The sequence below is a fragment of the Fusarium tjaetaba genome (genome assembly GCF_013396195.1).
Source record: "Fusarium tjaetaba strain NRRL 66243 chromosome Unknown NRRL66243_c0000135, whole genome shotgun sequence".
NCBI lineage: Eukaryota > Fungi > Ascomycota > Sordariomycetes > Hypocreales > Nectriaceae > Fusarium > Fusarium tjaetaba.
This window is the reverse complement of record NW_023501331.1, coordinates 59372-82009: the sequence shown is the minus strand read 5'-3', so window position 1 is coordinate 82009 and position 22638 is coordinate 59372. Positions and strand designations below refer to the sequence as shown.

At 50.2% G+C, this 22638-nt stretch overlaps 9 protein-coding genes across 9 annotated transcripts; 6 read left to right on the top strand and 3 right to left on the bottom strand.

Moving 5' to 3' along the window:
* Positions 1–333: 333 nt before the first annotated feature.
* FTJAE_6893 (uncharacterized protein) lies at positions 334–2997 on the top strand (the record flags this gene model as incomplete). Its single annotated transcript, XM_037353552.1, has 4 exons — positions 334–578; positions 812–1601; positions 1665–1926; positions 1976–2997. The coding sequence occupies 4 exons, from the start codon at positions 334–336 to the stop codon at positions 2995–2997; spliced, it is 2319 nt and encodes a 772-aa protein (XP_037206046.1).
* A 239-nt stretch (positions 2998–3236) lies between these two features.
* On the bottom strand, positions 3237–4616 carry FTJAE_6892 (FAD dependent oxidoreductase; the record flags this gene model as incomplete). Its single annotated transcript, XM_037353551.1, has 1 exon — positions 3237–4616. One exon carries the CDS (start codon positions 4614–4616, stop codon positions 3237–3239), a length of 1380 nt encoding a protein of 459 aa, XP_037206045.1.
* Positions 4617–5002: 386 nt separating this feature from the next.
* FTJAE_6891 (beta-lactamase domain protein) lies at positions 5003–6112 on the top strand (the record flags this gene model as incomplete). Its single annotated transcript, XM_037353550.1, has 4 exons — positions 5003–5027; positions 5085–5232; positions 5288–5872; positions 5926–6112. The coding sequence occupies 4 exons, from the start codon at positions 5003–5005 to the stop codon at positions 6110–6112; spliced, it is 945 nt and encodes a 314-aa protein (XP_037206044.1).
* Positions 6113–6350: 238 nt separating this feature from the next.
* Positions 6351–7156, bottom strand: FTJAE_6890 (cutinase; the record flags this gene model as incomplete). Its single annotated transcript, XM_037353549.1, has 2 exons — positions 6351–6890; positions 6941–7156. The coding sequence occupies 2 exons, from the start codon at positions 7154–7156 to the stop codon at positions 6351–6353; spliced, it is 756 nt and encodes a 251-aa protein (XP_037206043.1).
* A 1827-nt stretch (positions 7157–8983) lies between these two features.
* FTJAE_6889 (xyloglucanase) lies at positions 8984–11288 on the top strand (the record flags this gene model as incomplete). The annotated part of the gene is made up of 3 exons (XM_037353547.1): positions 8984–9210; positions 9258–9344; positions 9401–11288. 3 exons carry the CDS (start codon positions 8984–8986, stop codon positions 11286–11288), a joined length of 2202 nt encoding a protein of 733 aa, XP_037206042.1.
* Positions 11289–11434: 146 nt separating this feature from the next.
* FTJAE_6888 (mfs quinate transporter) lies at positions 11435–13185 on the bottom strand (the record flags this gene model as incomplete). Its single annotated transcript, XM_037353546.1, has 4 exons — positions 11435–11675; positions 11722–12190; positions 12274–13023; positions 13077–13185. The coding sequence occupies 4 exons, from the start codon at positions 13183–13185 to the stop codon at positions 11435–11437; spliced, it is 1569 nt and encodes a 522-aa protein (XP_037206041.1).
* A 490-nt stretch (positions 13186–13675) lies between these two features.
* On the top strand, positions 13676–16590 carry FTJAE_6887 (uncharacterized protein; the record flags this gene model as incomplete). The annotated part of the gene is made up of 4 exons (XM_037353545.1): positions 13676–14003; positions 14050–14130; positions 14185–14649; positions 14906–16590. 4 exons carry the CDS (start codon positions 13676–13678, stop codon positions 16588–16590), a joined length of 2559 nt encoding a protein of 852 aa, XP_037206040.1.
* Positions 16591–16848: 258 nt separating this feature from the next.
* Positions 16849–17967, top strand: FTJAE_6886 (uncharacterized protein; the record flags this gene model as incomplete). The annotated part of the gene is made up of 2 exons (XM_037353544.1): positions 16849–17205; positions 17260–17967. 2 exons carry the CDS (start codon positions 16849–16851, stop codon positions 17965–17967), a joined length of 1065 nt encoding a protein of 354 aa, XP_037206039.1.
* A 233-nt stretch (positions 17968–18200) lies between these two features.
* FTJAE_6885 (exopolygalacturonase B) lies at positions 18201–22506 on the top strand (the record flags this gene model as incomplete). The annotated part of the gene is made up of 10 exons (XM_037353543.1): positions 18201–18493; positions 18684–19737; positions 20840–21175; positions 21227–21354; positions 21402–21440; positions 21495–21834; positions 21879–21965; positions 22011–22084; positions 22135–22415; positions 22475–22506. 10 exons carry the CDS (start codon positions 18201–18203, stop codon positions 22504–22506), a joined length of 2664 nt encoding a protein of 887 aa, XP_037206038.1.
* Between the last annotated feature and the right edge of the window lie 132 nt (positions 22507–22638).

The following is a 22638-nucleotide window of genomic DNA, read 5'->3' as shown; positions in this document are numbered from 1 at the left end:
AGGTATGCTGCTTAGTTTTTATCATTTCCTATAGGCCAACTGTTGAAACGGGAACGACCCGGCTTTGCGCCCAACTCGGACAATAGCATCTCGGGACCCCGCCTCCGCATTCGTTCCACCCCGCCTCCATATTTCCCCATATTTCCCCATATCAACAGACACCGCTAAGCGATTCAACACCCAATCAAGCCAAAGACGATTATCCACTTGTCGCCCGAAGCCCCGAGCAAGGCTTTTGGGAGTACCCAACTCTTGGAGTCTAATAACCCAGAATGCAACAGCTGAAAGACAGTAAGTAGTCAGACAATCTCGCACCTGAGTAGATTCTTCAGCATGCAGTCAGATGCCTCCACAGTCCCTGATCAAGATGGCCATAGACCGGCTGAAAGCATCGGTGTCGGTGACAGCACTGGCCTCCGAGGCGACTCCTCCCCTGTCTCCGTATCCTCCGCATCTTTGACGTGCCCCGAATGCGGGCAGACATTCCGTCGGCGCGAGCACCTCATCCGACATCTGGACCGCCACTCCGGACGTCGCTCTTACACATGCGATGTCTGCAAGACGGCTTTTTCTCGGAGGTATGTCTGTCTTTCCCCTGACTTGGACATCCTAGCCTGTCTAGAGATATCTCGTCCAATGTTCATGGCTGACTAACGGGGGGACAAAGAGACACCTTGAAACGGCATATCGGCACACATGGTACTGCTTCCCTGGCCGAATGGATGCGACGCAATCCTCGCATTTCGCGAGATCAACAATATCGTGCTTGCGAAGCATGTGCAAAAGCTAAGCAGCGCTGTGATGGCCGTAGGCCGGCACCTTGTGCCAAATGTACAAGCAAAGGTCGTCGCTGTGTATATCAACCCAAACCCGGCGACGAAGTGGCTGAGACAATTACCGTTGCACATTCTGCAGCCGACGATGCTATATCCGCTACTCATTCCTCGCCTTCACAGCAGGTGCAGCCACTGACGCCCCTATCGTCTGTTCCGCTCCAACCCTGGATCGAGCCAGAGCTTTCATGGGATACCCTTTTGACGTCTGCCCAATTCTTGCTGCCCTTTTCGCCCGTGCCCTCTTTTGAATCTGGGGCGTTAGCCGAATTCTGTTTCGGAGACGCTGCCTTTACCACCGCAGGTCAGCCTGTGGATGACCTTGGTATACAGAATAGCTTCGGTGCAGAAGTGACACAGAGAGACAGAGTGGAGGATATCCATGATCTTATTGGTCACGATGATCTGACAGCGGAAGAAGAAGACATCCTGATCGCGGAGAACATTCCACACGTACCTCCCGTGACCGAAGAGACGCGACTATACATGATTCAAGCCATCAAGGCCAGGCTACCACAGCAAGAGGCCCAAGGGCTTGACTCCAAATTCCCCTCTTTACGGCATCTCGATACATATATGCAACTGTATTTTGAACACCTTCATCCGCGCATGCCTCTGCTGCATGTTCCGACATTTCAGACATCTCCCGAGACATGGCAGCTAGTCCTCGCTGTGATTTGCCTTGGCAGTCGGTACTCCCAAGCACGCCACCATCACGATCATGTTCTGCTCCTGCAGCGAGTTGCCCAGCACATGGTGAAAGTAGATGTAAGAACGACCTTTCAAGCTCATTCAGTGATGTTGAACTAATGCGATTGCTATACATTTTAGCTTCGAGAGCTATTGAGCGTTAACGTCTTGATCTGTGCTCAGTCACATTTGTTATTCCAGCATAGCCTCTGGCTCTCGGGCGAGTGGAGCATTATGGTCGAGGCTCAGTTTTACCGAAATACCCTCGTCACCCTTTGTCGCCTATTTCTATCTCGAGAGAGTACCTTGATGCACACGCCTGCATCGACTGAAGACCTGAACCACGCGTGGTTCCAGTGGATACAAGGCGAAGCTAAACGGCGGCTCGTCCACTTTGCATACAGTAAGTTATCTTTACTAAATCTCAGTCAGCCTTGCGCTTACAGAAGCAGTTTTTGAGTTTCTCTACTCTAGTTTTGTTATGCTCCCTCCCCTGCTCTCAGCTGCTGAACTACAAACCCCGGTACCCAGCGCCGATCGGTATTGGTCATCGACTTGTGAGGAGTGGCATCTTCTCCCTTCACCGCCGCCTTCACCAACTCTTTGTACTCTATTGTCACGTGTCGGCCTCGGCGATGTAGCTTCAGCGAGTCTGGAGCAACTGACCCAGTGTATATTACTGTCCTCGGCCTCGTTACAGCTAACCGCTGAGAGTGACTTGCTAAAAGCTATGGGGCTCGACTCTTCTAGCAATACCGCCAGCCGACCAAACCCAGCTCGCGGTATGGTGACAACCCTTTCTGAGAAGGCCTTTGATATCTTATCGCAAGTAGGATGCTCAGAAGCCCTGCGCGAAACAGACGCTGGCGGTAGATCCAATGACTTTGCCTTACTGTCACGAGTTCTTGCCATTCTCTCATTTACGCAACTATCTCTACTATTCTCCTACAATAAATGGCAGACGACAGACACAGGCCAAAGCAACGCCCGGGCTGAACTTTCGAACACTATACTACACAATGTCACCAGAACCAGACGCTGCTTGTACTACGCAGCGCAGGTCCTTCAACACTTTCGCACCACCAGACCAGCTACAGTACTTGATATCATGGGATGTTTGGTCTCCGTACTATATATGGTGCTGTACGTAGATATAATCGAGCAGCAAGAACACGATCCCACTCGACGTGGCAGTGGCGTCGAGACTTCTAGCGCGGAGATCATCCGTCTCGACCACATCGTTAATGTAGATGTTCTAAACGACTGGTTACAGGTACGAAACCATAAAAGACTTCATGTTCCTGGGGTCGGTTTCCTACACAATGACGGAAGCATACTGCGTTTGTACAAAGAAGGGTCGCGGGTTATGGCACGTGGCTCTTCTATATCGAGGATGGCCCAAGTAATATCTGGTCTTCTCGAGTCGCAAGCCAAAGGCCACCCTCTCGGCGACAGGGCGTTCCGAGAGCTGTGAGAGGTGTTGGAATATACTTATACCTCTTTTTTCTCTGATCAGGCTTTCCGATGTGTCTAGGTGTCGGCTAACAGATGGTGAGAGGTCGAGTAGTCTATGCTGCTTCCTGTAGATGGGAGTGACGACAGAGAGTTTGCGGTATATAAAATACTTAATACCATGGTGACAGCAGTTCCGCAGTATGGTTTGTATTGATCAGTACATTAACCTAGCTTCTACATATAGACCCCTTGTATAGACTACTTATTTTGTGACACAAAGTCAAGATTTTGCTTGCCTTTCAAACCAACAGTCTCCAAGCATGAACATACCCATCCCACTGCGGTCATGAGCATTCCAACAAATGCTACAATCATCCTGCCTGATAGCTTACTCGAGTCCAAGGAAGTCAGGGCCTCACTAGACTTCACCACGTTGAATGCGCGGTTCAACATCTCTTCATCGAACGTACGTACCAAGGCGGCAAGTTCTTGATCAGATGGCGCACCATGTTTGAAAGTCGTTTCGTGGAAGAGATCAACAAGATTGGCAGCGTCAGTCAGTGCCTGGTTCGCTCCCATACCGCGACTCGGCGGCATGGGATGCATAGCATCGCCAAGGAGAATGACTCTCGAATTCTCATCAATGCCATTTCGCCAATCCTTCTCCGGCTTCACAGAGCTGGTCAAAGGGCCTGTCCGAATGTATTCGGTTGCCGATTGCATGATGCGAACAAAAGGATCGCCATAACCTAGCTCGTTTCGTACGTATTCTATGAGGTGGGGAACGATCTTCTGAGGATCCGAGCCGGCCTTGGCTAGTAGCTCTTCTCCATGCGCTCTGGCTATGATGATCGACCAGAACAATTGGTATGAAGCCTTCTGACCAGGACTGAGTTCTTCTGTGTTCTTGTAAATCGACACATATCCAAAGGCATGCTTGCCTCCAAAGAACAAGGCGGGGCCGTCTCTGACTAGCGACTCGGGAAGTTCATCGCGGACAGATTGTGGAATATGGCCTCGAGATTGAACCAAGAACTGGCTCTGCAGCTTGATCTTGTTGTTGATGCCAACTTGCTTATTGACCTGGCTGCTGCTGCCGTCTGCTGCAATGAGAATGTCTGCATCCTCTGGGTCGTGACCGTCGAAATGCAGCCGCACACCACGCCTTTCCCCCGAAATGAGTTCAAAGCGCTGGAAGTTATAACCGAAGTGAACCCTCCCTTGGGCGAGCATCGGCTCCAGAAACGTACGACGCAGCCCGAGTCTTGGCAAGGACCGGCTCAGGGGATACCACTTGTGCCTGTCTAGGCGTAGGAGAGCCTTGAAGGTAGCAGGGTCAACAAGCGTAGGTGCCGTCGCTTGGTCCTCGGACCAGACCTCGCGGACTTTGGACCATACTTCAGGGCTGGACACTGTCTTGAGGGCATTCAGGCCACTGAGGCTGATGCGAAGCTGATATCCGCCTCGCTCTGAGCTGAATGCAATCGTGTCTCGTTCGAAGATCTGAACATCGAATCTCTCCTCTGGGTCCTTCAGTAGACCGTTGGCGACAGCAAGTCCGGCGAGGCCTGCACCAATGATTGCGACTCGAATTTTGCCCTTATTTTCCTCGCCAGAAAGAAATTTGGAGGTGGCCATGGTAGATGCTGTCGTAGTCTAATGGAATAAGCGACAGATAGTAAAATGTGGAATTGAGCATCCCCTTTCCGAAATCTCAACGTTTATGTGACATCTCACTTATATCTTAACGTCACTTTCGGTAATGGTGTAGTGCATTGGCTGGGCCGACGGCATAACACCACATCGGACTACCCCGCAGTGTAGTGTGGAGGTGTCCGTATGTGGAACTCCGTCCAGCGGTGTGGAGTTGCGGAGGCCCCCGTGCTTAGTTCTTAGAGTCCGTTACAGCCTGGCTATATCAAGGCGTGCCAACTTACGCTGTGGACATCCTGCGACAAAACCATCTCGATCTGAACTCAGCTCTCGCGTATCACAGATCACTCGCCTCTTCCCTAAACTTCAGCATGGACGCAACAATTGAGTGGCTAGGTAAGTCATCATGGCACTCTACTTAAGGGTCTTATGGGTTATTAATTAATCACCCAGGTTGGACCACGTTCCGCATCAAGGTCAACGGTCTTGTCATTTTCTTAGATACGTGGTTGGACCGCCCAGATGGGATGCCCAAAGTTTTGGCTGTCGACGATGTGACTGAGGCGGATTACATCTTCATCTCCCATGCCCATTTCGACCAGTGAGTATCATGTCCCCATCTACGATATCGCCTCGTACACAGAGCGGCTAAACAGGTGTCTTTCACGCAGTCTCCCCGGAGCCGACAAGATAGCAATCAAGACGGGGGCACACGTTATCGCCAACGGTGAAGCCATCAACGCCCTCCGGTCAGCTGGAGTACCCGAGGACCAGTTGATACCAGTGGCTGGTGGTGAGCGCATCCCTCTTTTCACTCTCGAGTCTCGTCAAGCCGCAACTCGTGGTGAAGTTGCCGTCACCCCTGGGCCACCAGGGGCCCCTGCACGTCCAGACCCTAGCTTGGCAGTGGCTTCCGTCCAAGTCTGGCCTTCTCTACATGCCATGTTGCCAGGCAGCTCTCCTGCCGACTTACCGGAAGTGATGGATACAGGAAAGGAGTATATCGGAGGAGCAAGTCAGTACGCTTGTACTCTTGATATCACGTTTATGCTGCGACACGGTCTCCTCAAGCTCAGCGACCACATGCCTCGTGAAGCTATGGATGCAGGTATGCGCTCTTTTGTCGACTGGATTGATGGGCCTGCAAGCAAATGTTCATCTCCTTTCGACGGGGGGCAGTTGATGTTCAACTTCCTTTTCGGAGAGGGTAAAACCGTCCTTTGGAACGGGCATCTGGGTATGTACGATGGAATAGTGAAAACAGTGCAGCCACAGCCAGACGTACTTATTCAAGCAATCGCTGGACGGGGAAACTTGAACGGGAGACCGTTCGATGGGTCGGCGGCGCAGTTCGCGGTGAGATTGTCGAAGCTTTTGGGAGAGCCGAAGAAGGTGATCTGGTGTATGCACGAGGATCAGCCGATCTCACCAAAGCGGTTAGAATTAGCACCTGCTACGGAAGCGATGGAGAAAGAGACTAGTTCTAAGGTCATTACGCTACAGCTGGGTGCATTGAACAGGCTCTTCTAACGGAGTGTTCGCGGTAACACATACACGGCGGCGGAAGGGGAACATAAATAAACTCGTGCACGTTGCTGTACTTGATTCGCTTTCTCCTCCAAGTCCATCACTGATCTCTCCATCTTCTGCTAATACATCCATTCTTGCCATCTCCCCTCCATCACAGAGAAGGACTGCAATATCCTGTCAAAAACCCTTCTACTCATTAATCTGCCCAATCAGGAATTCCGCACCTGGTCCCGCCGCATCTGCACCGTATAGAAAGTGAGCAGGAAGAATGAACAAGGTTCCGTCACACACTAGATCCGTAGGCAGACAGAAGATTTTAGTTCTGTCAGTAGGATAGTTCGGGATACGGCCCCCGAGCTGCTCGTTCTTGGTATATCCAAACAATGCGGCTCCAACAACCTTATTCTGGACGGCGCCTTCGAGTTCACTGAGGGCATATCCGACTACAACCGTGCCTTGACTGTTTAATGTACAGAATGAGCAAAGAAACAGTAAATTGATGAAGAGAATTACTTGCCTGTAACCAGCCGTCACGACGGGCGTATCTGGGCACTTATCGTAGGCCATTTGGAAAAGTCTTTTAGCTTCATCAATCGAGGCATCAGTGGTCCCCTCCGGAAAAAAGTTGGGTGCGAGATCAGCCGTATAGGGCCCACCGACACCTTGTATCCAGATATCAGGGATAGCGAGCTGCAAGGCCTCTGCGAGGATCGGCCCAACCGTGATTCCCTAACTGGATTAGCTTTAACAATCTCGTGTATGGGCCTCATGCAACGAACAAGGTTGCCAGGTTCTGTACTACCACGTGCATAGATCAGAATTGCTGAGGGACAATTGGAAGAATCGCTATTTTCAAGATCATTGCGATTGAGAAGGTCTCGGGCTTCAAGTAGGTTGCCATCTTGGGCAGCGACGGCTCTGTTTTTGTTTGATGACGCTGTTGGCAAGGCCGTAGCACCAGCCAGGAGGAAGGAAAGGATGAATGAGGCATGCATGGTGAAGAGCAAGATTTGAAGATTGAGAACAGTATACTATTTCTTAAAAGCAATCGCTTTGTCTAAAGAACAGGAAGATGGAGTGTGAGCATACAAGCTCATATCTAGATAGCTGTCTCCTTTTTATAGGCGACTGCTCTCCTTCAATATCCTTAAGATACTTGCAGTGTGTCCAGTGTATAATTCTCCTTCCCTTTCTTGTCTAGTTCAGATAGCTTGGATTCCTACGCTTGATCGGCTATGCGGAATTCACATGGCTACGTAGTCTCGCTTGTCAGAAGTGCAATTAGTTTTGTTCTTTTCTTACTATCACGTGTTAAGAGCCAGACTTTTGGTGGACATAGTTGAGCTGTATAGCAATGGGCACAACTGAATCAATTTATTCTAAGCCAAGCGAGTCCAGTACTATGTAGTGTATTGATGATCGGGACGATCTTAATTCTTCTCTTGAGGACCTCTCTCAGCATGTCTTCAAAGAAGGGACAAATTAAATGCTTCCACATTGTTGCAGTCCAAATTGTGAAGTTTACAAGTCACACGACCCCATTTCATGTACGTATCGGGCCTTCTCTTCGAACTACACCTGAGAGTCACGCACATTGGCTAATGGCATTCAAACAGAGTTCAGTAAACCCCAGAAAGGATGCTTACCCCAGGTTTTGAGATATATCCCGCAAAGCTTGGCCAACCAAGAAGTGGGGAAGCCGAGGATCAAGAATCGCATCTTGATGCTCAGATGCAGGATCAAAGTGTGGGGTATGCATGCAGCTTGTCAGCCAACCTCGGGTTCAGGGTCCTTCTCCTCCTTGTGATATGAAATACAATTGACTTGCTGCGACTCTTGCATCTTTGATCTTCAAAATAATGGTGATTGGACCAGTTAAAGATTACGTGAGCAAAACGCTGGGTTTTATACAGAGATGAGGTTATCTCACGATGGTAAACTCCTCAAAACGGGGAAGACGTGAAGGAATAGATTAATAGTGCATTTATTGACGACGAAACAAACAGCGTTTGGCAACTATACGATTGGCCACAGCTTAAAGAACAAAGAGGATAATTAACCATTCTTAAGATTATAATAGGATATAAGAATTAAAAGACATACAGTCACAACTTCAAATCAATCTTGACTACCCTAAACTCTAGAGTAGCATTATAGTATTTAATAATACAGTATAAGTATACCTCTAGTAAATTGCTTCTTATCTTTATGTTTCTTCTCGGGGCCAATCTGTATATAACATTTACTGGATATGAAAAGTCATGTCATTGGGAAAAGAAAATGCCGTAACCCCAGGAGACAACGAATCTTCTGACGCTGCGATCCAACCACCATCCTTTGGCACATCAATTACGCACACGTGAACTGCTGCAACTCGTGCCGAGACTCCGAAAATAAATGGCGTAACCTGAACCCGGATGCGGCACGAAACCAAAAATTGCCTAACTTGAACAAACGGCGGTATATGGCGGCCCGAGACTGGCAATGTCGTCTGAACATGCCACCACCAATCATTCCTGTGAGGCACAACCCTCATCTGGTAGGTGGAAAATCTCCAAGTGCCGTAGATTAAATACGGTGATGAATAAAAAACCCTCGCAATCCATTCAATTTTGAGCACGTTCGGCGTTTGATGAGCCTTATACCCCTGCGTAATCCTGTTTCGTCACGGAGGGTTCATATCCGAAACACTGCAACGGACAACGGAACCAGACTATCACGTCACCTCAAAGCGCTCATATAAAAGATGCCTATAATTCGCCAGATATGATGTTCAGACTTTCTTTCAATACAGTGTCATTCGTTATCTGCTGGAATTCACCATGAAGTTGCTCTCTCTTCTCGCTGCTTCGGCAAGCGTTGCGCAAGCTGCTTTGAAATGGCAGAATGTCCGTTTTGGCGGTGGAGGCGGCTTTGTTCCTGGCATTGAGTTTCACCCTACTGCCAAGGGCGTTGCATACGCGCGAACTGACATCGGTGGACTTTACCGTCTCAACGCGGATGACTCTTGGACGCCGCTGACTGATAGTACTGGTGTTGATGCCACATGGTATGTTGAGAATCAGCAGTCATTAGAACGTACTGATACTTTCGCAGGAGCCGTTGGGGTATCGATGCTCTGGCCCTTGATCCAAGTAACCCTAACAAGGTTCTCACTGCTGCTGGATTGTACACAAACTCATGGTAACTCACCTCAAGCAAACTTTCCTATGGTGGTCGGGAGTCTAATGCTGCCATAGGGATCCCAACAACGGAGCTATCGGTATCAGCAACGACAAAGGCGCTACTTGGTCCTTCACTGAGCTCCCCTTCAAGGTAGGCGGTAACATGCCCGGCCGCGGTATGGGCGAGCGTCTCGCCGTTGACCCCAAGAATTCCAACATCATCTACTTCGGAGCTCGGAGCGGCAACGGCCTCTGGAAGAGTACGGATGGTGGCAAGAGCTTCTCCAAAGTCACTTCGTTCACCAACGTCGGCGCTTACGTTGCCGATCCGAGTGATAGCTCTGGATACAACAGTGACATTCAGGGTTTGTCCTTTGTCACATTTGACTCTACCTCATCTCTTGTCAACGGAGCTACGTCGCGCATCTTTGTCGGTGTTGCTGATACAAAGACTGCTTCTGTGTATGTTACCACTGATGCGGGTAAGACGTGGAAGCCTGTGGATGGCCAGCCTGTGAAGTATCTTCCCCACAAAGGTCAGTTCTCACCAAAGGAGAAGGCTTTGTACCTTTCTTACAGCAATGGTGGTGGACCTTATGATGGTACTGCCGGTGCCGTTTACCGCTACGATGTTGCAGCCAACACTTGGAAGGACATCACCCCACCTGGAGATGTCTACTTCGGCTTTGGCGGTCTTGCTCTCGACCGCCAGAAACCGGGTACTCTTGTCGTTGCCTCACTCAACTCTTGGTATCCCGATGCCCAATTCTTCCGATCAACTGACTCTGGCAAGACCTGGTCTACGCTCTGGAACTACAACGCCCAGGGTAACCTCGATCTTCACTACAGCATCTCTACACCAAAGGCACCTTGGATCTACAAGAACTTCATTTCCGTTGATACCAAGAAGCTGGGTTGGATGGTTGAAGCTCTGGCTATTGATCCCTTTGACAGCAGCCACTGGTTGTACGGCACTGGTCTGACACTCTACGGTGGCCATGATCTCACCAAGTGGGACACCGTTCACAACATCACTATTGAGTCTCTTGCCGACGGTATCGAGGAGACCGCAGTTCTCGACGTCAAGTCTGCACCTGGAGGAAGTGAACTTCTTGCGGCCGTTGGCGATGACAGCGGGTTCACCTTTGCCTCCAAGAGCGTTCTTGGCAAATCTCCACTCTCAGCCTGGGACAACCCAATGTTCACGACATCTACTAGTGCTGACTACGCTGGCAAGAAGGTTGGCAATGTTGTCCGAGCTGGAAATAGCGACAGCAACCCTCAAGTTGCGCTATCATCCGACGGCGGTAAGTCGTGGAAGCTTCACGGCGCGGCTGCGCAGGGTCCCAAGGGAGGCGCCATCTCCTACTCTGCGAATGGAGATACAATTGTCTGGTCTCCCGAGAACCAAGGTGTCTTGAGATCTCAAAACGAAGGCAGCTTCGCTTCTGTCTCCAGTCTTCCGAACGGCGCTCTCGTTGCTAGTGACAAGCAAGACAACGACTACTTCTACGGTGCATCAGGATCAAAGTTCTACGTCTCCAACAACACAGCTTCTAGCTTCTCCACTGGTGGATCTCTCGATGGAGCAAACTCTGTCAAAGACATCGCCGCTCATCCTACCAAGGCAGGCGAGGTCTGGGTCTCTACCGACGCTGGTATCTTTCGCAGCACAGACTACGGCAGCGCATTCTCCAAGATTAGCGGTCTTAGCAAGACTGAGCAGATTGCTCTCGGTAAGGGCTCTGGAAGCAATTGGAATGTGTACGCTTTCGGAACAGGGTCTGCGGGCCGCAAGCTATATGGCAGCTCTGATCTTGGCAAGACTTGGACGGATCTCCAGGGCTCTATGGGCTTTGGTGCGGCGGACAGTGCTAAGCTAGCTGGAAGTGGAAATGAGGCGGGATTGGTCTATGTTGGAACCAACGGCCGTGGTGTCTTCTGGGGCCAGGGAACTATCTGAGTATATGGATCTATTCTAGGGCTCCTTAGTCGCGCTTCCAATTATGATCACTATTTCCGGTCACTGGTCTTATACGCACGCCCTTCCTAAGCATAGGAAATAATCCTTCGATGTAAGCTCTGATAATTGACGCCTAAGTTGACTGGTCAAACATGTTCAATCTCAGTTGGCTTCATTTTCTCCCCATCTCGCTCGTCTAAGGTCCTAGCAGCGATACCCTGTAAATAGTTATCCCTCGCCTGGGACGCAAGGATGGGCACGTCAGGACCGAAGAGCAGGTCCATATCCTCCAGCTGTACGCCTTTTGTCTCTGGGATAAACAGCCATGCAAAAATAATTGCGAGAACAGTGCATGCACCGAAGAAGAGGAAGGTTCCATAGGTGATACTAAACAGTTAGCTTATACCGATACTAGGTCAAGATACTGACTTACCCAATGACCATGTGCGGCAAGCTGTAGACCACGATGAACTGAGTCACCCACTGAACACAGATACAGAACGCCATTCCAAGAGTACGGACTCTGTTTGGGATGATCTCAGACGTGAAGAGCCATGGGATTCCATTCCAACTCATACCATAAAACAAAGCATATATGTATACCATCGCCACAGCAGTTTTCGCTCCCGCATCCATCGGTGGAATATGCTCAAACGAGCCTGACACCTTGGAGTAGCCGGCCAGGTAGAACATTGCGATACCAGAGCCGACGCCACCTATCAGTAGTAGCGGTCTTCGTCCTAGCTTGTCGACCAGGAACGCAGCATAGAGCATGGTAGCAGCCATCTTGACGATGCCAAAAATGCCGGTGGCGAGCAGGCCAACAGAGGTGCCAGTGAATCCGATGGACTTGAAAATGGTCGGGGAGTAGTAGTTTATGGCATTGATACTGCTCTTGTTAGCTGCGCCTCGTATTATTTGCCTCTTTTGACTTACCCCGTGAAGTTTTGAAATGACACAAGTCCGCAAGACAAGACTATCCTACCACGAACTCCAGGCTGGAATAGCTCTGAGAATATCTGGCGCCAATTGCCTCTCTGTCCTGTCGATGACATCTCATGTTCAATGGCCACCTCAATCATAGACATCTCTCGGTCAATGTAGGCATGATCTTGAGGTAGGTTGCGAACCCAGCTGAGATTCTTCCTGGCGTCTTGAAGTTTACCTTTGGAGACCAACCATCGAGGTGACTCAATCATGGGTATCATGAAAATAACCAACAGGCCAGCTGGGATAAACTGAACAGCGACAGGAACGTGCCATTGCATATTCCCTTCTGGGCTAATGTTCTTATTAACACCGTAGTTAACCCAGAATCCACAGACCAATGCAGCCTGAAGCATGACTTCGAATGTCCCGACAAGTCGTCCACGGATCAGGGCAGGTGAGCATTCAGAGACATAGATAGGGAGGATCATTGCACTGGACCCAACGCCCCAGCCTGTTAGTGCGCGACCTACATACAGACAGTCGAGTCGGCCAATCATCTGAAGGGCCGCGCCGATGGAGAAGATTATAGCGGCGAGAATAAGGGTCGGACGACGCCCAAAGCGTTCAGCAACAAGGAAACTTGATGCACATCCAAAGAAAGCACCGCCTTGGAAGGTTGATACGATATTGGACGACAGATTTGCTTTCGCAGAGGCGCTGGCTGTGTCTAGGCCGTAGGTTCGCTGAAAGGAGGGTAGACTGAGAGTACCTCCGATGAAAGCGCTGTCGTACCCGTACATAGCAGCTTACAAAGTTAGTATTGGCGATAGAGATGGGGAAAATACTGCAAATACTCACAAGCCCATGATGCCGAGATGGCAAGGAGATAAGGCCGGAAGCCATAGATCTCGCGAGGAATGTCTTGACCCTCGAAGGACGAAGCCCTTGCTGCCAATGGATTGCGCATGATGACTGCTCGATACAGGTACAATGAGATATTCTGACGCAAGACCACTCAATATAGGGATCGTTCCCGTCTTAAATGCGAGCAAACAGATCCTCATCCTCGGCCATGCACGACCCGAGGCTCTGGCACGCGACATAAAATTCCGCGGATTATTTCCGTTATCTGATCCAAACATTCATCCACCCCTGCATTATCCCCGCCTAGCGTCTGGTTGCCCTCTGGAATTTGGGTCTTGGCATACCCCGGATAGGGATGGACGCGGGGAAGCTGGGGTACATGATCAGCATCAACTCGCTGATTGGCATCACTACGATAACTTGGGTAAATTATCTTCCAGCCGATGCCCTGCTCATGTTTTTTTGGTCTCTAGTGGCGGGGCTAGTTTTTAATTATCTCTGAGTCACGTCGGCGAACTTCCAGCCTGTTATACAAGGTTCCAGCAATATCCGTCGGCCAAAGATTGTGAATCGACATAATTTCGCAGACCAATATGACTCCGAAGAAGCTTCCTACGTTCGATGACTTGCCTTTGGACAAGAATGGTCCTCCAGGCAATGCATGGGGTCTTTGGGGGCCGGACGATCAACTCGGTAGGCTCAACTTGCTGACACCAGAGACCGTTCGCGCTGCAGCGAGTGAGATAAGAGAAGGTATCCGAATATCTTTAGACTGGCCACTTGACAAGCTTTCACATCCCCCTTTTGGGAGACAAGCCCTTCAGCACCGCATACTCAACAAAGCTCCCATGACGATGAATGACGATGTAATCACGCTGAATACGCAGAGCAGTACACAGTGGGATGGCTTCAGGCACTATGGTTAGTACAACTGCTTTGTGAATCGACACCGCTGACTGTTAGAAAGGATACCAAAGGACTGGGCAGTTCTACATGGGCCACAAACAGGAGGAATTCGTTCCAGGATCACAATCTCTTGGGATCGATGGTAAGCCCACGAGCATCAATCCATCCTAGTTTCTGTCTCCTAATCGGCCCACAGCTTATGCCAACAACGGCGGCATCATCGGTCGCGGTGTTCTTATAGACTGGTACTCCTGGTCCCAACGCAACAACATCTCTCTCTCCCCATTCCAAACCAACGCTGTAGAAATGTCTCACATCCACGCTATTATCGCCGAAGAGAATATCGAATTCCACCAAGGCGATATCCTCTTTATCCGCGTCGGTTTCACAGCACACTATAACGCGCTCTCACCCCAAGAGCAGGAGAGCTTTCCCAACCGCCAGCCTGGAGGCCTTTTGGGGCTTGAAGCTACTAAAGAATCCCTTAGATGGCTTTGGGATAGCGGTTTCGCAGCTATTGCTTCGGATGCTGCTGGCTTCGAAAGAGGCCCTGCGACGGGAGCGTATAATGATCCTGATGTTAGTATACATCAATGGGCTCTGGCAGGATGGGGAATGCCAATTGGTGAGCTCTTTGACTTGGAGGAGCTGGCAGAAGAATGTAAGAAGAGGAAGCGTTGGACATTCTTCTTGACGAGTGTTCCACTCAAGGTCCCTGGTGGAGTTGCAAGTCCAGGGAATGCAGTAGCAATATTATAGAACGTGTAGTTATGTATTACGTTAAGTGATAGGTTCCTCTTTCCTATTACGAACTTCAAGGCTGCGACACATAAATTTCAGTCACTCAAAAGTCACTTTCACATTCGCCATCACAGGTTCGACATTCTCGGACTGAAAGATGTCTCATCCAATATCAGGGCAATTTTTCCTGACCACATTCTTGCGTTTGGTCCCAATAAACCTGAACTTCTCCCTCCAAAGGGCGAGGGACAAGGCAACCAGGGAAAGAAAGGCGGTCCACATCACGAACCAGTATCTGGAGAAAGACAAGCTACACGCAGATGCTTACCTGATACACAAGTCGATCCCAATCACCGATTGGGACGTGGAATTCCATCACGATGTTAATTTTGGTTTGGCCGCCATGATGCTGCTGCAGAGTAGTGATGATCAGATCATTGCAACTCGCAATGTCTACAATCAGCGGAGGAATGTCAATATGTCGGATCCTCTCCAGAAGGTCGCTCCAACAGGTGAGGGCTTCCATGTCGGCGACTTCCACCTTCACCATCCGGTATGGGGTGGAAACGAACTAACCACGATCGAGTCCGAGGCCATCGAGCTCCCCAACGGCCTTGACCAGGCCGGTATGGAACTCTTGAAAACCCGTGGTTTTCGCACCTACTACCGAGGAAAATGTTATGCTGGGGAGTACAGCAGTACAATTGACCTTACCTACATCAGCTCGTCTCTTGTTCCATTTGTTCGTCAATGGCAGTCTCCAGACGTACCAGGCTTCGAGTCCGATCACCGTGTCATTATGACCACATTGAACCTCGAGCTCAAACGAGTGCCGAGCACCTACTACATCTGGAAGCGCACCGATCCCGACAAGTTTCGTGCGTGTGTTGGCGCGTCCCTGAAAACCATTGGGTTTCCGGCACTGACAAGCCCCGCCATGATCGATGACTACGGCCGCGAGGTCGCGCAGGCATTCGGTCCAGCCATTGAGACGTTGGTACCTCTAGCGTCCCCGCCAGGCTCCAAGCGTCCCAAGTCCCGGCCAAACCTTGTCGCTCAGCGAGCCCAGAATCTTCTGAGACTGGCGGAGGAGAGAGAACGCAGCTCTCACATCGCCACAGAGGCCCAGCAGCATTACAAGGTCAAACGCTTGGCGCAAAACGTCATTCGCAAAGAGCGTTCCGCCTCTTTCCATCGCATGCTCTCCCGGGATATCGCAAAACGCAGAAGACTCTACTTTTGGGCCAGGCGGGGCGCCAGCTGGAACAAGAAGGCCCTCATGCCCATCCGGCAGCTCAAGGGCAACAATGTTACCCATCGTACGCCTGACAGTATGACTGGCTGCTTCAGACAGGCCATGTGGCCAGACGGAACCAGTGACGAGCAGCAGGTCCCTCCCGACCGGCCACCCGACAACCCGGAGAGAGTTCCCTTTGTTGTTTCGCAGGACTTGGAAATGTCCGAGGTCAAGAGGCTCATCGCAGGCGCGCCTACTGGTAAGGCAGCAGGGCCAGACCTGCTAGCCTACGAGGGCATGAAGATGGCCCAGGAGGAACTTTTACCCTACCTTCACCACCTGTTTGCAGCCTGTCTCAAGCTCGGTCATCATCCCGCTGCCTTCAAGCAGGCTTCTACGGTCATGCTGCGAAAGGCTGGCAAGGATGACTACGAGCTTCCCAAGAGCTGGCGACCGGTCGCGTTGCTTCCTTGTATGGGAAAGCTTCTGGAGAAGATCTTTACCTATCGGCTCAAACAGGTAGCTGTCGAGCACGACCTCCTCCCCGACGTACAGTTTGGCACTCCCGGCAAGTGCACCACCAAGGCGCTCCAGTATCTGCTCAAAAACGTCTACTCCGCCTAGACCGGCGACTTTCGGCGACTGGCTACTCTCATGGGTCTTGACATCACGGGCGCGTACGACAGAGTCGAGCGTTCCAAGCTCATGAAGATTCTTCAGGATGCTGGCCTACCCGAATGGATGCTCAGTTTCATCTAGTCGTTTCTTACCGATCGCAGCACCGACATGAGAATCCCGGGCTTCACCTCACCCAGCTTCTAGGTCAACATAGGCATTCCTCAGGGCAGTCCTTTGTCTCCCATACTCTTCCTCTTCTTCTCGATGCCCATTGTTAGTACCGCCAAAGAGTACACCAACAATAGGGTAAAGATCTATCCCTTCGCTTACGTCGACGATACCTACCTACTCGCCGTCTCCAACAGTTACGGAGACAACTGCAAGGCGCTCAAGGAATGCCACGACAGGATCATGGAATGGGCCGATTCCGTCGGCGTTTCTTTCTCGCCTCACAAATACCACGTCATGCACTTCTATCCACCAGGACGCAAGATTGTCCCCTCGAAACTCATGCCAAAGATTCCCGGACTGGAGGGCAAGGAGCCTGAGCACTCGATGAGAATCTTGGGCGTCGAGGTCGAGGTCGACTGCCAGCTCCACTGGCAACAACACGTTGAAGAGGTAAGATCAACACATTGCAGGATCTGTTTGTTACATACTAACTCGTCGTCACAGGTGGCTGCAAAGGCCAACACGAAGATGAACGACATCGCACGAATCTGCAATACCACTGCAGGCCCCGACGTGATATCCCTGAGACAGCTTTACATCACCACCGTTCGACCGATTATATCACACGGCTGCGGCGCTTGGTTCATATACGGGGACAAGAAGATCGTCCGGTACCAGGTACCGGACAATGTCTTAAAGTCTCTGACCAGAATTCAGAACCAATGCCTGAGGACAGTCACTGGAGCATTGGGTCGTAGTTCGGGGCGAACAGTCAACAAGGAGGCATACGTCGAAGACATCCTTGTCTATCTGGATAGGGTCGCGACCTTGCAGAGGGCTCGCGCTCTAGACACTCCAGACCATGAAAGGCTTCGCAGAATGCGACAGATTGGCAAGATGCCAGCCGATTTCGAACTTCATCCATACCACTCCCTGGACTACCCAGCCAGATCCCTTTTGGAGAGAGCTAACAAGTCGTGTAGGGACAGGAAAGCTAGCAGCATGTCGACCAACGTTTTGAGGAAGGCAATGACGAAGATTGCCAAGCAGGACGCGGAAGAGATGTCACGAAGGATGTGGAACCGACACCTTGAAGATTGCCATGATGACTCTCCGCACTCTCCGAGTTATCGCAGCGCAGCCCTGATGGACAAGGCCGGATGGGGACCTCACAACCTCAAGCGCTACCGCAGCCTATCTCACGCACAATAAAGCCCCGTGCCCATCCTCTTCACCCCCGCCCGAAATTCCACCTGTAACAGCACCGCGACATACCCAATACGTTGCCCCAGCCTCACTCTCAATCATTGCCTTCTCAGCTGGTACAGTTGCTCCGTATCAAGCACGACCCTGTCATATTGTTGCCTGTTCACCCAACTAATAACATTTCTCGCCCAATAACCCGCCCCCCTCTCAAAATCTCTACCACTCGAACCCCCGCTGTCATGTCTTCCTTCCCGTTCTTGACTCTCCCCCCCGAGCTTCGACACCTTGTCTACGAATACTACTACACAACCGCTGATGGCTATTTCCTCCAGCCAATCTCGCGGAAGCTCGCCGCCGCCAATGGCCTACCAATTGATCTCGCTCTGATGTACACTTGCCGCCTTATAGCCTACGAGACCAGAGACCTGCCTCTATCATACAACAAAGTCACCGTTCTACGGTCTACGATCCAGAATTTCGTCCTTGGGCTGGCCGCTTTGACTATGTTCTCTTCGCCCAGTTTCAGAAACAGGTAAGCCTTGTTCTCATCTTGGGCAACTGGTTTCTCACTGAAGAAATGTGGGTTCGTATTGAACAAACGTTTCCTTGGTTCGTGCCGCAACTCAGAGATGCCCTACGCCAGCATCTACATGGATCACATCGAATCGACCTGAGGCAATTTAAGTATTGGAGTTTCTCAAATTCCTTTACCTATTCAGCAGCGCCTTTCTGCGGCAGTCCAATCGATTCTCCGCGCTTTGCGAGGCCCTCGAATTCACTCTACGTACCCTTGCCCAGAGACCATCAGAGAAATTTGATAGGATTGTGGAGTATGAGCTTTTAGGCTGGGAGCATAGGAGTAGCGATCGTCTGCTCAACTTCCTCGATCAGTCCTTCAAGCCCTGGGACGTGCCCCATCCTGACGTCCTTGCAGAAATGGAGAGGAGGTATAGCGATGATCACCTCTGGTCTAAGCTCGAAGCCTGGGGGCCCGATGAACACCAAAAAAAAGAGTATCTTGCCAAATTTCGCTTCTCGGCCGCTTCTGCAGCCATAGACTGGCTTACAAAGGTTCCCGCAAAGAAACGAGTGTGCATTCGTGGTTTGGGGATCATTGAAGATTACCCATCTGTAGGTCGTCAAGAATGCCACGCTGCAGGTCTTGTCCCTTTTTGCAAAGAGAATCCACAATTGCGGATCAGCCACCGTGTCAGTATGCTGAATGTCATTTTTTCTCGGGCGTTGCTTCGCCGCGCTACTTCCTTTGCAAGTTTGAGAGCTTACGCAAGGCATGAAATTGGAGAAGTGGCCTTCAAGGAGGCAAGCTCTGCATCATTTTCTGAGATAGCAAATTGGTTAGCAGAGACCGTATCTCTACCTGAGGCTGGAATGCCCAATGGCGCCTATACTTTTACTCTAGATGGTGAACCGATTCCCGTCATCTGCTCCCGGATCTTCCAACACATTGTGCTTCGCAAGGAGGCCATGCGAATCACCATGAAGCAGTCCCTCCCATCATTGGATGAAGGTACTCGGTTGGATATAGCCCCTCGGTTGCACCGAGGACATGGCAACGCATTTGCCCAACTTATCGACAATACCTCATTCATCAAAGCCAACTTCGACCCTGGTCAGCTTGAAGACCCAGAGAAAATGCTGGCTGAGTTTCAACGGATTGGAGCTTGGCGGTTTTTAGAAAACTACAGAGGTTTCCAATTCGACTTCGAACTTCTTCGCCCACCATCTGTTTACAACCTACCGAGACTGGGGGCACTGGTAATAGAGAATTACGAAATCAGGCCTTGCCAACAACCCCGGGAAACATATTGGTTATACGCGCCACCTTCAGCAGCTGTGGATTTAGAACCAAACGTGTGGAACTAGGCTCATTAACACTACCTATGGAGCGAGAACATCTTGTGTAGATAACAATTCCGTTTCTAATTTCGTCGGAGAAGGTAGGCTAGATGCGTTGACTGTCGAGTGCCGTTTCGATGTACTCGATAACAAGGTGGGTAATTTAGACAACACTGTGTACCTTAGTTCTTGGAATTATCGTTGCTAGCAATGTGTAATCAGATGCCTTTCATCCAGTCAGCGCTAGTGCCAGAAACGAACTTGGAGTTCAATCTGCCAACGGGTGACACGGTGCTGGACATCGTTTAGAATGTTGACATAGTATTCACATCACCAAGTCACGACGCAATGAAGGTGAGGCATTCGGGCTGCTAACCAATGGTCGACTTGGGCTAAGCAGTTCTCCTGTGAAAACCGACTTCCCGCATTGTAGGCTACCCGGGAGGATCGAAAGCACGTGAGATATTTTTACCCTCAATTATCCAAAGTTGTCGCCCGATTCTACGTCATCTTGCGCCAGGATTTTTCTTTCGAGGATAATGTAATACATACGACCTCCATTATAAGTCACTAATATGCATGTCTAAAAGATTAGTTGGGCAACAAGCTCGTATAACCAACAACAAGATAAAAGAGCAATGAATTTAAGTGCTGGTATCTCTAAAGTGCAGGGTAAGTGCTTTTAGAGCCCGGAAAAGCGCGCGGCCGGGGTTCCTGGGGCAGACGGAGTTTGTGGTTCCACCAATAGGATGCTCCGTAACGCTGTGTTAGAGTCATGACTTTTCCGACTTGGCAATGGGGAACTTGCACATGATTCAAGGTTTGGGGGTTAAAAGATCTGCAACGGATTCAGTTGATACCCCAATAGGCTTCAAACTACCGGCAAAGTTGCAATGATATCCCGAGGTACCGCATATGGTGTTGAGGGTATAAAGATAGGCAGAGCCATAAGAATCGCAATTCTGGTTTGAAGTGCCTCAAAATACACGCGTTAAAGACATCGAAACTCTGGCATCACTAGACTATGCCGGGTTTGCAATCCATCTTCGTTCTCGGGACACTGCTTGTAACTAGTGTTAATGCCCTGTCCCTTCCAGCTGGAGTACCCCGCGACATCTCAGAGTTCAGAGACAAACATCCCTACACTCCACCTAAGCATGAACATCGCGAAATCGTCCGGATCCGTGCATCCAAGAATGACACAGACGATGTGTCGGATGAGTTCAAGATGGGCGTACGCAAAGCCAATGGTGGAGGCACTTTGCATCTAGCCAAGGGAAAGACTTATGTCATTGGTAAAGCTCTAGATTTGACCGGGCTAGAGGACATTCACATTCATCTCGAGGGTGAGATCAGAGTAAGTACTTGAGAGGTAGCCCGAAGCCACGTGCTTTTCTGACAGCCATAGTTCACAGATGATGTTGAGTACTGGCAAGAGAACGCCTGGTACCATCCCTTTCAGCAATCCATCATGTTCTGGAAGTGGGGAGGAAAAGACATTAAAATTTACGGCAATGGTGTAATTGAAGGCCAAGGGTCAGTCAATCTCGTCCATCCTTATGATAAAAAGCTGATATCATTAGACAACGGTGGTGGAACGAGTTCGAGTCTGGAACTGGCTCGTAAGTGCACCTCCATCGTCGAACAAACTACTCAGACAAGCTTACGAGTTACAGCATTCTGAACCCCGACAACAAATACTATCGCCCAATCCTCTTCTACGCCGAGAATACGACTAACCTCGACGTCTCGGGTATCCATCTCAAAGACTCCCCTTGCTGGGATAACTTCATCGTCAGCTCCAAGAACATCAAGTACACAGATGTTGTAGCGACCGCCCTTTCAAACAACGGAAGTATCATCCCCAAGAACACCGATTTCATGAATACTATGAACACCTCGACTGTTAGGATAGAGAGGACCTGGGTGAACATCGATGACGACTGTTTCTCTCCGAAACCGAATAGTTCAGATCTTTATGTTAATACCATGTATTGCAACGGCACGCATGGACAGGTCAGTACTGGACTGCCTCGAAGAGAGTATGCTAACCGAGATAGTCTATGGGCTCTCTGGGGCAGTACAAGGGCGAGGTCTCCAATGTCTACGATGTGCACATTGAGAATGTTTGGATGATGAATGGAGACGTCAGTGGCAAACCTCTCTGTTATAACTACGTCTAATTGGTCTAGTACTCGGCAGCTCGTATCAAAGTTTGGGCCGGTGAAGAAACCGGCACAGGATTCGTCAACAACGTAACCTTCAAGTAAGTCTCCCCAACCATATCACCAACGACTCCTGCTCAACAGATATCAGGAACTTCTGGGTCGCGCGCATGGACTACGGCATCTTCCTCGACTCATGCTACTTCAACATCTCCTCCGAAGAATGCAACGCTCACCCATCAGGCATGCAAATCACCAACATCCACTTTGAGAACTTTACTGGATACACATCTGGTGTTTATGGCAACGATGTTGCAAGGCTGTCCTGCTCAGCTGCCGAGGATGCTGTTTGTGCAAACATCACTGTCAAAGACTTTAATGTCCGGACGCCGTGCGGGGGAGAGCCTGTCATTATCTGTGATGGGATGCACGGTGATATTGGCGTTGATTGCGTGCCGTATAATAGTGATGAGGCTAAAGCGGCGCTGCAGGCAAAGTGTACGACTCCGATGGCGGCGATTGATACAGATCCGTGGGGCAATGAACTCATTGAGAAGAAGAAAGCGGCTTTTCATCCACAGTATAGGTTGCAAGTTGGGACATTCTCAATTGACCATGGTCATCAATGGCTAAATAGACCTCGATTGATATACAC